The 12,948-nt window shown below is 40.3% G+C and overlaps 2 protein-coding genes across 3 annotated transcripts; both read right to left on the bottom strand.

Moving 5' to 3' along the window:
• Positions 1-85: 85 nt before the first annotated feature.
• On the bottom strand, positions 86-6,344 carry LOC117388464 (glycogenin-1). 2 transcript variants are annotated; one of them, XM_033986012.2, is made up of 7 exons: positions 6,214-6,344; positions 4,768-4,906; positions 4,531-4,705; positions 4,303-4,465; positions 1,637-1,763; positions 940-1,156; positions 86-852 (listed from the first exon to the last, which is right to left on the bottom strand). In XM_033986012.2, the coding sequence occupies exons 1-7, from the start codon at positions 6,218-6,220 to the stop codon at positions 706-708; spliced, it is 975 nt and encodes a 324-aa protein (XP_033841903.1). In that variant the 5' UTR covers positions 6,221-6,344; the 3' UTR covers positions 86-705. The 2 variants fall into 2 exon arrangements, with proteins under 2 accessions (XP_033841903.1, XP_055086185.1); XM_055230210.1 differs by having other exon boundaries at positions 4,768-4,903.
• Positions 6,345-7,523: 1,179 nt separating this feature from the next.
• cpb1 (carboxypeptidase B1 (tissue)) lies at positions 7,524-12,853 on the bottom strand. Its single transcript, XM_033986008.2, has 11 exons — positions 12,746-12,853; positions 12,047-12,122; positions 11,670-11,794; positions 11,498-11,597; positions 11,309-11,410; positions 11,049-11,153; positions 10,849-10,959; positions 10,139-10,229; positions 9,844-10,046; positions 8,155-8,239; positions 7,524-7,881 (listed from the first exon to the last, which is right to left on the bottom strand). Exons 1-11 carry the CDS (start codon positions 12,808-12,810, stop codon positions 7,694-7,696), a joined length of 1,251 nt encoding a protein of 416 aa, XP_033841899.1. The 5' UTR covers positions 12,811-12,853; the 3' UTR covers positions 7,524-7,693.
• Between the last annotated feature and the right edge of the window lie 95 nt (positions 12,854-12,948).

Genomic DNA, 12,948 nt, shown 5'->3' with positions numbered 1-12,948 from the left:
CTACCTAATATTAAGAGAATATAACCTATATTTTGCTACACAGCCACTGGACTAATGACAAGTAATTATTTTAACAAACTCAGTCTTGAGTTAAAATTATATTTTTAATATTTAGTATGGGAAAAACAATGCAAAAGGACATTATTCTCAAATGAGGACCAGCATGTTAAAATCCTAATTGAAGTTTGCACACAGTAATGCTAATGCAAGTATAGAATGGCAGTAGAAACCCTAAGGCACAGATATGATATCCGGTAAAGCGTATAACTTTCAGAGGCAATGTAAACATGTTTTAAGTAAATCTGAAGTAGGAGAAAAGACATTTGAAGGAAAAACAAAGAAACAGACAGATGTACAAAAAAGAAGAAAGAAAAAAGAATGATATAGAGTAAATGACTCAGACAAAACCAGTTCAACTCCTGTTGCCCACTTCCCAATGGTGTGGTCTGTAACATTTTGAAAAAAAATTACATGCTGCACAATGACAAAACATATTTGTGTAAATTGAATGTAGACTTTATGTATCATTTTAGATCAAAGTTTCTCCTGGGAGTTCTGACATTCACTTTTTCTGGGCATTTACCCATAAGGACCCAGTGTGAAGTACTGAGGAAGTGCCTCAACTTCTCAAACACACTTTAAGCTGAAGCCTGGGTGACATTTGTTGAACTGTAAGTGCTCTTCTCACATCAGACCATCACTGCTTCATTTGAGGAAGCTATCCAGCTTTCGCTGGATATTATCAAACGAGTCCATTCCCAAGTAGTCAGCCTGACCCTGCTCCCATTTCTCCTTCCGCTCCTCTGATGACATGAGAGGTGCAAGAGCTTGCGCTTGCAATGGGCTCTCCCCCTACCAAACAATACATGAAGTACATTAATTAATATTCAGATATTAGCCACTAAACCAGCTAAAAGTGCATATGGGCTCAAAGGATACCTCCACACATCCAGAGTGGAAAGGTTGGTCTCCATACTGCTCATACATCAGAGGCACCACTGCACTGGAATACAGCATCCACCAGTCCATGAGGAAGGTGGGGTGTGACGCGGCTTCATGCAAACTGCCAGAAATGCGCTTGGCTTTGGGGTCAAAGGTGTAATTCCATGGCTTGGTTTTACCAAGGAAATGAACAACCTTGGCATTGCCACCATACCTGCAAAGGGGATACAAAATGGAAACTTTCCACTGTGCCTCACATTTGACAATTGATTTTAAATAGCAGACAATGGCAAACTAAACCAAGTTGCCAGTTATGGATTTACAATACAAATGTAGTCCACAAGCTAACATAAAAGAAAAGACATTGTCTATTTTTGGATGGGTATCAGCTGTTGGGTGGTTTACGCTGGATTTACAAGTGGGCCTTTGAGGCGGGCCTAGGGGGCTTACCAGTGGTACAGTTGGATTCTAACTGTTCATCACTCCAGTAATCTGATGTCACTTCACAGTGTAAGCACACGCTCATGTGATTGTGGCTCTGGTTACATTTGGCTCCTACAGTTTTAAACTGCCTCCCATTTTATGCAACAAGAATCCAGTCATACAGACTAATGACCACTAAGCATAAACAAAATCCTTATTTAGTGTAAATAAAACAAAAAAACAAACAAACTTTACAATACTCACAACTTACTGTTTAAATGCGGGGAGATATGTGTAGATGGCTATACTGCTGAGGTTATAGATAAATGGAAGATGCTTGGAGATGTCAGCTGTTGCCCAGTCACCAAAGAAACCATTAAGGATTCCTTGGTCACCTCCTGAAAATGAGGAAAAACATGAGCATGTGATGTGGAAAGTATTTCACGTTATGACCTCTGGAACTCAGTTCTATTTTTGAGTTCAATACGTCACACACAGATAGTGTTCAATGCAAACATAACATGCCCCATTGTGTAATGGAAGGAGAAAACTAAAAAGGAAATGATAATTGTACAGTTAAGAGAAATAAAACCTGGCCAGTGGACACACATGATATATTATATAATGTAATGTAATGTAATGTAATGTAATGTAATATAATATAATATAATATAATATAATATAATATAATATAATATAATATAATATAATATAATATAATATAATAATATAATATAATATAATATAATATAATATAATATAATATAATATAATATAATATAATATAATATAATATATATTCTATAAACCAGACATGACTTAGACTTGGCCTAGCACTGGGACACCTCAGGACCTGACCTCAAACCATAAGCAGCTGACCATGACTACAACACTGCTGTAAACACATCAGAAAGTAGCCATGCGCTAATTGCCATTTGTTGTCCAGTACAAACACACTGAGACAAGGCAGGTGAAGTGTCTTGCCCAATGATACAATGATACAAGCTGTGCCCCTCTGTGACATCTTGTATTCGCAGTGGTACAGGTCCCATGTTACACCCAGCATGTGTGAGTGCAGAGGGAACTGGAAAGACACTGTGTACTCTGCCACATGCACATTACTCTTGACATCAGGAGATCAGCATGTGGCTGTGATATATAGAGGGGCTTTTATGTAATCCAACACAATAGTGGGGAATAACTTAGATGAAATCTGACTAAGAATTATCCTCCTGTTTAATTTAAAACTGAAATAACTCAACAGTAACTTGTAAATGTAGACTGTCAACAGATTCAAAGTGCATGTTCTTGACTGAAAATGACTAGTGTGATGTGAACTGGCTAATATTAGATGTAATGACAGCAGGCCTGATGCTCAAAGCGTTGTCTAAAGTTTAGTATAGGCTGTCAGTGGCTGGGTACTTAAGCTGCCAGCCAATCCATCTTGCTACACAAATCATGCCTTTCAGTGGGCTATTTAAAACAGATTAATTGCTAGTGTGATTTGTGTCCACAAAACATTATTAGTACAGAAGCATGGGTCATGAATGATCAAATTCAAGAGATAGTTCTATTAAGCCCATTCATAACTACTCAGCTTCAAGTAATTCAACCAGACGCAAAATATGTAAAGTGTTGGGGGCCAGCTCCAGAGGAAGGGAAGCTCAAAATGCTGTCTGTTTGTTCTGAGTCTCAGAGACTCAACAGAAGGTTGAAGATAAGGAGCATTGTGGTAAAGTACTGGATGATCTCAATTTCTTTCCGTTTCTTTGAAATAAATTAGATTAACAATTTTATACCCTGTGCTTCCACATAAGGACTACATTTACTATTGATGTGAATAAACCCCACCCTTTCTGTGGGCTGTGGTTGTGTCTATGTCCCTTCCTTAAGTAAAGGCTTTTTCCTGCACAGATGCAGTAGTTTGCTGTGACAAACTTTAATACAGACCGGGTGTCTTCATTTTGAGGGGATGAGCAGTAAGAATGTGTGTGTTAGTGTGCCAGTTTGACTTGGCACTGGACCACTTTTCTGTTTTCACAAGCACAAACTGGTCAGCCTGTCTTTCAGAGTGTATTCTCATGATAGAGACAGCATGCATGTGAGTGCATGTGCACATCATGTATTCATCAGAAATGCTAAAGGTCATTACATCCATCTTGCTTCAGTGCACATGAAAAGATATGTCTATAAATAAGTCTGCCTCCCCATTAGTATTAGCATGCCACTGGCCGTGGAGACAGAGAAATCCTGTCAAAATCATTTCACTGGGCACATCAGAATCACTGATTACTTTTACTCATCCCCAAGGGGAAATTATTTTCGTGAGAAAAATAGTTAGCTAACAAATCTTAAGTATCACAATCTGGGGGTTTATCAACTAAAGCCCCAGTGTGTTCAAAGAACATTCACTAAGTAAATTCTTGTCATATTATCATTTTACATTAAAACCTGACTCTAAAAAACTCTAAATGACTCTAGAGTCATTCTTGAGTAACAGCTTCAAAATAAAAAAGCTCAGCAAACACAAATGAAGCCAAAATGTTGCCTACTACTTAGTAACATTACGCCACAGGCTCAGGAGTGGCTGAATGTCAACTGCCATATGCACAGGGCCTCTCATGTGTGTTCCTCCTGCCCCTCAGAATAACTCCGCAAGACCCTGTGCCTGGGCAACATGCTCTGACAAAACTCTACTCACAGGAAAATATAATAATACAATTTACAATTAAATATACTGTTCACATTCTTTTTTTCAAAAGGTAACATATGGTAACATATTTGAACTGCCTGTGAGTCTTGTAAAGATGTAGCTTGAATAGCTAACTTGTATAGCTGTATGAACTATATATAAAATGACTGCATATACTGATTTACATCAATCAATACACAGTGCACCATGCATTATTACACAGTAATAGATGGACTTTGGCTTACCATCGAAGCTGCCATGTTCAGTGCAGTACTGTAGCAGTTTGCCATATGTCTCCATTGAAGGACAAAACACAAACACACCAGAGTTAAAGCAGTCAGGCCAGCCAGGGTCAGGGGCAGCGGACAACTCCTTTCTGTCAAACAGCTCATCAATGTTGGACAGCACCTGGGGCCAAAACAATTACAGTCAGAGTGAAGGATTATGATTTCTCTTTAGGTGTGGCATCTTACCAGAGTGTCTGCATCCATAAACACACATTTGGAGTAGTGTGTAAGGGTCCAGCAGTGGAGTTTGGTGAAGGTCACACCCAGGTCTGGTCTTTTCATCATGGCCAGGTGTGCGGTGTCTCCACTGTCCAGCACATCCACCAGCCGCACCTCATCAAAGATCCTCTGCAGCACTCCCCTGAGCACAGAGCAGCGTTACAATATTGATTTGCATTGGTTTTATAGGTGGAGGTTGCTTACTTGCATGGCTCTGAAACTTGTGGGCCAATGAGGGCTACCAGCTTCCTTGTAGTGTTGTGGTTTCGCAGGGACTTTCCCAATACCATAGCTCCCCGGGCGTAACTGTCATTGGTAGCCAATGTCACAAAAGCCTGGTCTGCTAGGAGGAAATAACATTCATGGAGGTTATTGTAGATTCACGCAGTACTTTTATTTTCGCTTCTTCCTTTTTTGTGTCACCATAAAGAACCTGTCACACAATGAGGTAAGATCAACCAGCTACATACTGTGTCTACCAGGCAATGTGAGTGAAGTGCCTTGCCCAAGAACACAACAGTTGTGTGCAACTGTATCCCTTTGGTCAACGGGTGAACGGGTGAACACTGTGACCCTGTCACTCCAAAGATTCACATAGAATTAACAGGTAAGTATGGACTGAAGTAATATTTCTCACATAAGAATTAAATGTGCTAGTAGTCATCACTTTATTGTGAGTGAGATTTATGATATTGCACTGTTCGTTCTGCTGTGAAGAGGGAAATGTTTCATCTACCTGCCAAGTCATGTCACAGAACAATGTGTGTCTATGGGAGCATATAAATGTAGATGACGAAATGGCCCAGGCATTGGGTAAGTTGTGTGACTGCAGAATGTAAGCCAAGAGGCCAATATGGACTGAGCTGGCTCTATGGCCCATTACTCTGCCACAGAGCACAGTCTTTCCATTCAAGAGCCCAGAGAAGTCTCTCACATGGCTTCTATATAAACAGTGCCACGCCCCCTGCCTCACACCCCTCTTCCAATTGGTAAAGCAGAAGCCTACTGTGGCATAAGTGACATAACACAGACACAGAGCTAAAACTCACTATTTGTTTAGCAGCATTATTACTTTAATACGTTGATAGTCAGTCGAGCTTGACATATTATGACTTCACAAAAGAGAGCTGAAGCGTCACAGTGCAGATAGTACAGAGTGTCCTAAAAGTTACATGACCAAAAAGTGGGTCCTAATATAGCCCCGTGTGGGGATGTAATGACGCTCTTACATGTCCCCAAAGATAAGTGTGATGTTTTATTATAGCATGTTACAAGTCCAGGTCTTGACTAACTTCAGTAGACTTGATCATGATAACATAAATAAAAATATAAAAGTAGACGAGGCGAAATGACACAAACGCCACACCACAAAAAGTCACAGGTTTAAGGTTTACATTAAAAAGAACGGAGAAAGTTTTGTGAAGTGACTGGATTTGCTAACTTAAAAACAACCTCCAGGACAGAGCGTTATATTTTATCAGGTCACTTTGACATTGGCCAAAATCATCAGCTCCGGTTTGGAAGCGCGCTCCAAACTCTGTACAGCGCTGCTGCAGAACAAACAGCACGAAGCAAAGTCTGGGAACAAGCAGCAAGCAAGCAACAGCCAACAGTTTAAAAGTGTTTAAAAAGTGTTTTAAAGTCACATACCAGCCATTACTGAAGGAGTAGTACAAGCTGCTAGTGTGGAGCCTGGGCTTAAGGACACGGCGACTTGAAGAAAAGGACTGTCTAAATATACAGAGGTGGATTTATAGCATATGACAGTAGCCAGGCGCTGCGTCACGTGACGTGACCCTCACACCCACCTGCTCCACTGTGCGCTCCGCTGTGTGCTCCACAGCTCCACTGTGTGCTCCACAGCAAGAGTTGAGGGAGTTCATCTTGCCCTGTCACTCTTATTGGTAAACTTTGATTGTGAAAGTTTCCAAACAATTCTTATAATAACATCATTATTACAGACCTACTTGTTAAATAATAGGGTGAATGTTGTATATGATTCTAATCATATACTACCCAGCCATTACATTTTACATCACATGTCATTTGTGACATTCGGTCTTCTCGAGCTTTGAGGTGGCTCAACCGGATTAGATTTCATTTTACAGAAAACAATGTAGACATGATGGTGATGCAGTGGATTTAGAGACAGTATGCACTGTTTAAAAGGCCACTCTTGATATTTGTCGCCATCTGTTGGTTAAATAACATAAAGCAAGAAAGCGAGAAAAGTGAATGTCCCCTATGTGTTCATGCTGTTTTACGCCCCTTTGCTCGTATAGAGTTCACTCTCAGAGCAGGGTGAGTACAGGGACTCCTGGGACTCCTGCAGCCTACTGCTGAGTGAAGAAGGATTAGCTGCAGGCCTATTTCTGGTTCTTTAATATTAAAAAAAAAAAAAGTTTTTAAAAGGTGTACTGTTTAAATTTTACTATTATACTATTATACTTTTATAGTTATAATGCAGTGGAATCCAAAGTAACAACAAGGAACCCCAAATCTTTGTCCTTTTTCAGCTGTGGCCCACACAGATGCTTGGCAGAGCAGTCATGCTGTCTGGACTACTCTGTAGCCGTCACGTATTGTGCTACTGCACAAAAATACTTAAAAAGGCCTGCCTCCCTCCCACACAACCCCCATCTCCAGAAGAGAGCCAGCCCAACAAGAGGGAGCACTATCAGGGTTCCAGTGTCAATCAGGCTCCAGTAGGCCTACAAACACATTATTTTATTTAGTTCACTTAAACCCCTTTCACTTGAATAAAAATAATTGTATTGTATATAGTTTTGATCACTTTCATACTCTTAAATCTAAAAAAAGTGTAATATGTAGTTAATTTAAAATGGTTAAAACACAAGTAGGCTAAGTCACCTGAAATGCAGTGGTGCTTTAGAGTGGTCGTCCCAACAGCAGTCCATCACACAATATATCATGCACACATACACACTTGATTCAGCATGTGGGGATGGATCATTGATTTTATTGTTTGCTCTCATCTTGACATTCTGTCAAGCACAGCGAGGCAACATGGCGGGAGGTGCCCGTATCCATGGAAACAGGCTGGAGTGGGAGGTCTGGGGGCTGGTACAGAGGAGGAGAGTTGGCAGGGGTCCTGGCAGCTCCTCTCTCTTTAGTAGATGTTCTTCTGCACATAGGCGGCGATGTACTTGACGGCCAGCATGGTCTCCTCACATGTGGGCTGGATCTGAGACTCGGGCAGCAGGAAGCCGTAGCGGCCGGTATCGCGCAGCTCGAAGGTGTAGGAATACTTCACCCCCAGGTCATAGGCCCAGTCATCAGAGCCACCAGCAGCAGGGTCTGGGCACACAGAGAACACACAGCTCCAGTGAGCTACCAGCCAAATCCTGTTTGGCAACAACAGCCCTTTGTTCACAAAGATGTGTCTCTTCATTTGGCTCTGTTTTGTTTTTTTGTTTTTTTTGTAGAGGCCAGCTTTGTTTAGCTATACATTTGTTGGTGCATCGTGAGCACATCATAATGCATAATAGACTGAAAGATAGACTATCAAGCCTCATCCACAGTAATACCCCCCACAGGGAGTGGAATACAGCTGTAATGTAATGTGCTTACAGATAGTTGTAGCACCAGGGCCACTGGTGTAGCGGGTCCCGTACAGGCTACGCAGAGCACTGGAAGCACCCTCAGCCACCTTCATCTACAGACACACAACAAACATAGTGTTAGAATAATGACATTTATGAATGAGTATTTATGAAATGTCAAATAAATGAAAGGTTTATAAAGTAAAGCATAAAGGGCTTACTTTACAAACCAAGGTCACACTATTGTTTTGTTTGTTTTTAATTAAGGTGTTGTTTTTTTTTGTTTCTTTCTTCTTTTGTTTTTATTAATACATATTTAAAAGGTTTTCAGTTGACATGGTTAATCTTCAAATTGTACATAGAAGTACAAAAAGGGGTCAAACCTGAAGCTATTACTCTTTAATTGTTCTTTTTGAGTAGGTTTCACATCCAGTTTCAGTGCCTGGAGTCTGTTATTACACGTTCAAACACTTCTAAACAAGTCATTTTATTAAATAGAAAAACTGTATAATTAGACTTCATCTTGCAACAACACGTTTTATGCTTTATAGCCTTTAGCATAGCATAAGAACGAGTTGTCTTCAGCACATCATGAAATCCTCCAGTTTGCTTGCACAGGAAATTAAAACCTCGGGAGAAATGTGCTGTCAGGAAATGATACTTTGGGATAGACAGAGGAGTTATGGAGGATGTGTAGAGTCCCTTTGTTGTGTAAAGTGTGAGAGAGAGAGCTTAAATTACACACGTGGGTAGAGAAGGGCGTGTGATGTGCCTGCTACAGTGTGAGTGCTGGTGTGAGTGTTAACTGCACAGAGCGTGGACACCCCAGGGAGAGCTAAAAGACCCATGAGAAGGAGCGGGGAGTCAATGATTTGCAGCAGCTAAGTGTGGCTTTTAGATAACAGGCTTAATGGCACTAGGCTGAGTTCATGCTTAAGCTTTTGGAAACAACTTCATAATCGCTTTTTTATGAGCACCTTTTTGTGACAGAGATGGTTTAGGGGGGATGCAACAAAGATTTTAAACATGCACAACTAATGTTAAAGGGCCTGTATTACACTAAATTGATTCATGTGAACTTTAAGCCTTGTTATAATGTCTGGAGTTGTGTTTTTTTCATTCACACATTTTTGAGTAACCCTTTATTATTAATGCAAAGCTCAAAATGGTCTGTTCCACCCTGTGATGTCATGTAGTGGTAGCTCTCAAGTAAACTGCTGCTGTGTTAAACATGTGTAAATGAAACAAAACACAACTCCAGGTCTGTTTTTGATGAGGTAACAACACTAACAAAGACCAGAAAATAGCATAATACGAACCCTTTAAATGTGTCGAGGAGCTGATTTGGTTGTAACCTAAGACGACCGTTAATCTAATAGTTTAAACAACCTATATATAGTTTGAACAACCTATATATGACTGTAACTGTAACCCTATTTTAGTAGCCAACTAGTCAGCCATTATTTCTATTTTTGAGCCTATAAGGGCAGTAGAAGTAGTGGCAGTAGTAGTAAGTAGTAATATATTAGTAGTTCAGTTACAATATTATTTTGAAAGTACTTCTAAAATAATTGCCTTTACATTTTACTCCAAAAATACCCTCAAAACCCAGTGGCGGCGTTCATTTACCGCACTCATTCATTTCCTTTAGCATATTCACGTTATTAATGACTATTTGAGGATTACAATACTTTCACGGTGAGTGGACTGTACTGACCAGCTCGCTGTGATCTGCGGCCAGCTCGTAGGTGTAGGAGTAAGGGAAGAGCAGCAGCTGGGAGTAGGAGTGGATGGTGAGGTAGGCCTTGATGATGCCTTTGTTTTTGCGGATGAAGTCGGCCACGTTCTTCACCTCGATCTCGGACTCAGGGGAGTAGCCGCAGAAGGTGTCGCTGCAGGGGTTGCTGGAAGCTCCCAGGGCTGGTGTGCACAAATACAATCAGATGCATTTGAGAGTTTAGAGAAGGAAATAAAATGTTAAACTTGGTAACTTTGTGTTTTGTCAGACGTACTGCACCAGCCGGCGTTGAAGTTTCTGTTGGGATCAGCTCCAATGCAGCTTGTTCCAGACTTCCTAGAGCGGGTCTTTCTCCACATCCTGTTCTATTGCCCCCCCAAAAAAATGCAAATAAACTTAATAATAATCAGTGATGAAAGAAGTGCTCAATTCTGTTCCTTAAATAAAAGTACAGATACTGGAGCAAAAAAAAAAAAAAAAAAAAAAAAAAAACTCAAGTCAAAGTAAAAGTATCACATGAAAACATCTGTTTAAGTAAAATGAAAAAGTAAAAGTATATTAAAAGTATAAATATATATAAGTAAATATTTTGAGTTCTTGTATGTAGTGGTTTTGATTTGTGCTTTGATTTGTTCAGTAAAAACAATCAAGTCGCTTTTTCTGGTTGTTTTTATTTGTATATTTTGTATTTGCTTAAAAAAAACCCAAAAACCCCTCAGCCTTTTCAACAGGTCTTAAACTATGACTAATATTTTTACTTTTCAGTTCTGTTAAAATGTAGTGGAGTAGAAAGCACAGATGCTCTCAAATGTAGTGAAATAAAAGTACAGATACCTAAAATGTATACACAAGTACAGTACGTTACTACTTTTACTTCATTACTTCCACCACCGCTAATAATAAACAACACATTTTCTGTTATGTCTTTTTTTGCTCAAATAGTTGCTTTGTTATGATAAAAATGAATAATAATAATACACTTACGCTCGTGTGGGTGTATTGATATCCATCGATGTTGATGACAGGCAGGACGTACACATCCATCTGGTCGAGCAGGCTGGTCATCTGAGGGTCGCTGCCATAAGTGGACACAGCCTGGCAAAAGGTCACAGGATTTCTTGTAATGCACAATCTATACATTCTATAGGCCTACTTCTCTTATCCACTGTAATCGTTAAATGTACCTCCTTAACAAACCACTGGCAGAATGCAGGGGAGATCCACTCTCTGGCATGAATACCACAGTCCATGAAGATCGCGTTCTTTCCAGAGCCGGTCTTCCTGCCAATCTGGAGATGTAAACATAGGAATAAAACACATAAAATGGTAATGTACACTAGAATAGGCAGATAGAAAATACAGGAAATGTATTTGTATCAATGCATTTATAAGTGCTGGCAATTTGAAAGTGATATGGGTATTTCCCCCCCCATTGTGGTGGTACCTTGAGGACATTCATGGGGCGTCCCTCGTAGGTGTTTCCAATGAACATTTTGCTGATGAGATCGGAGTTGGAGGAGGTGATGGAGTTCATCCAAGAGTTGATCTGAAATCACAAGAGAAGATAGACCTGTGAGGTATATCAGGTAAAAACTGCACAGCTCTATGTTATATAAAGGAGCTGGTGCCTTACAGTGTCCCAGTTGTTGTATCTGGTGTAACTGTGAGCTCTGGGGGTAGGGCCACTGTCACGCTCACGTTTCACGGCCTCCTCCAGATCCTCAATGAGCACCCTGAAAAGAATATGGTTATAAATGTAATCCGCAGCATTTGTATTGTAATGTAGAGTATTTATTGTGACGTACTCGTGCTCCATGTCGCTCTGGTGCAGTCTGGTGCTGACCATGTCCAGGTAAAGCGCGGGCACACGGATGTCTACATCGATGTCAATGGTCACCAACTGGGGGCTCTCGGGCCTCCAGAAGTCCACCTGCAGAGGGCGCCAAACACAAAGCCTTGAGCTATAAAAGACTGCACAGGTACAGCTCTAAGACGGGAATTCAAAAATAGTATGGCACAATTTGTAAAGACAGACTTGAACATACATATAATAGGTGAAGAAAAGTAAGTGTCTTCTAAGCATGATCACAAAGTCCAACTGAATGTGTTTGGCCATTAGCTGAGCGGTTTAACCCCTGCAGTGCGCGAGGAGAGCGGTGAAAGTGGGGGAGTGTGACAGTACCTCCATGCTGTCAGCCAGCTCTTTAATGAGGCTCACATGCTCTTCAAGCACAGGCTTCAGACGGAAGACTTTATCTCTGAAGAAAAGTGCGCATTCATATAGTTCATATATACACAAATGTACACATATATACTCATATATGCTCATAATCATGACATGTAGTTAATGGCATCATATCAAAACACATTTTAGTGACAGACTCTTCAAATGCAGGGACAATTTGCGTATTGTGGAAAACATTTTGTTCAATAGTTCTATGCAAAAAGCAATAGCCTACCTCTGTACACACAGTACAATATTTCACATATGTATCTCATTTGGATGATTATGTGAGACAAATGTATTTTTGTGTGTCATTTTCCATATCGTAACAAATGTATAATTGCTTATACAGTTCTTTCAGGGTAAATCTTTGAGTGCACATTCCAATTTGAATGAAAATCACTGTATTAGATTGACTTTTACTTGATGTGCATCTTTTACTAAAAACAGTTGATTTCTCATTAAAAGTTTGAAGGCCATGTAAATTAAAACTTGTAAAGCTAAATGAGAATGGTGACCTATACCCAAACCATTATATTTTGGGATAATTTGACACACAGCAAGCTCTTTCTCACTATGCCATTGATTCTAATCACCAAATCGTGATTGCACTTCTTTTTTTTTATTTTTCCCCTTAAACTAAATGACAAAACTTACCCCTCAAAGTGAGTGTTCTCGGCCAGGGCCACAGCCACCAATCCAAGCAGCAAAAGGAACTTCATGTTGGCAGTGAGGCTGCTCCCACCTTTGGGTGCCACTTATAAGGCCCAGACCCACCACCTGTCCACCAATCCCATGTAGCAACATGTCAAACAGCCTCCCCAAAATACTATTGCTGCATACACATGTTATTTTCAGAG

Source organism: Periophthalmus magnuspinnatus, chromosome 20 (assembly GCF_009829125.3).
Source record: "Periophthalmus magnuspinnatus isolate fPerMag1 chromosome 20, fPerMag1.2.pri, whole genome shotgun sequence".
In the NCBI taxonomy this organism is placed as follows: domain Eukaryota; kingdom Metazoa; phylum Chordata; class Actinopteri; order Gobiiformes; family Gobiidae; genus Periophthalmus; species Periophthalmus magnuspinnatus.
Note: the sequence above shows the minus strand (reverse complement) of the source record. Positions and strands in the feature narration are given on the sequence as shown.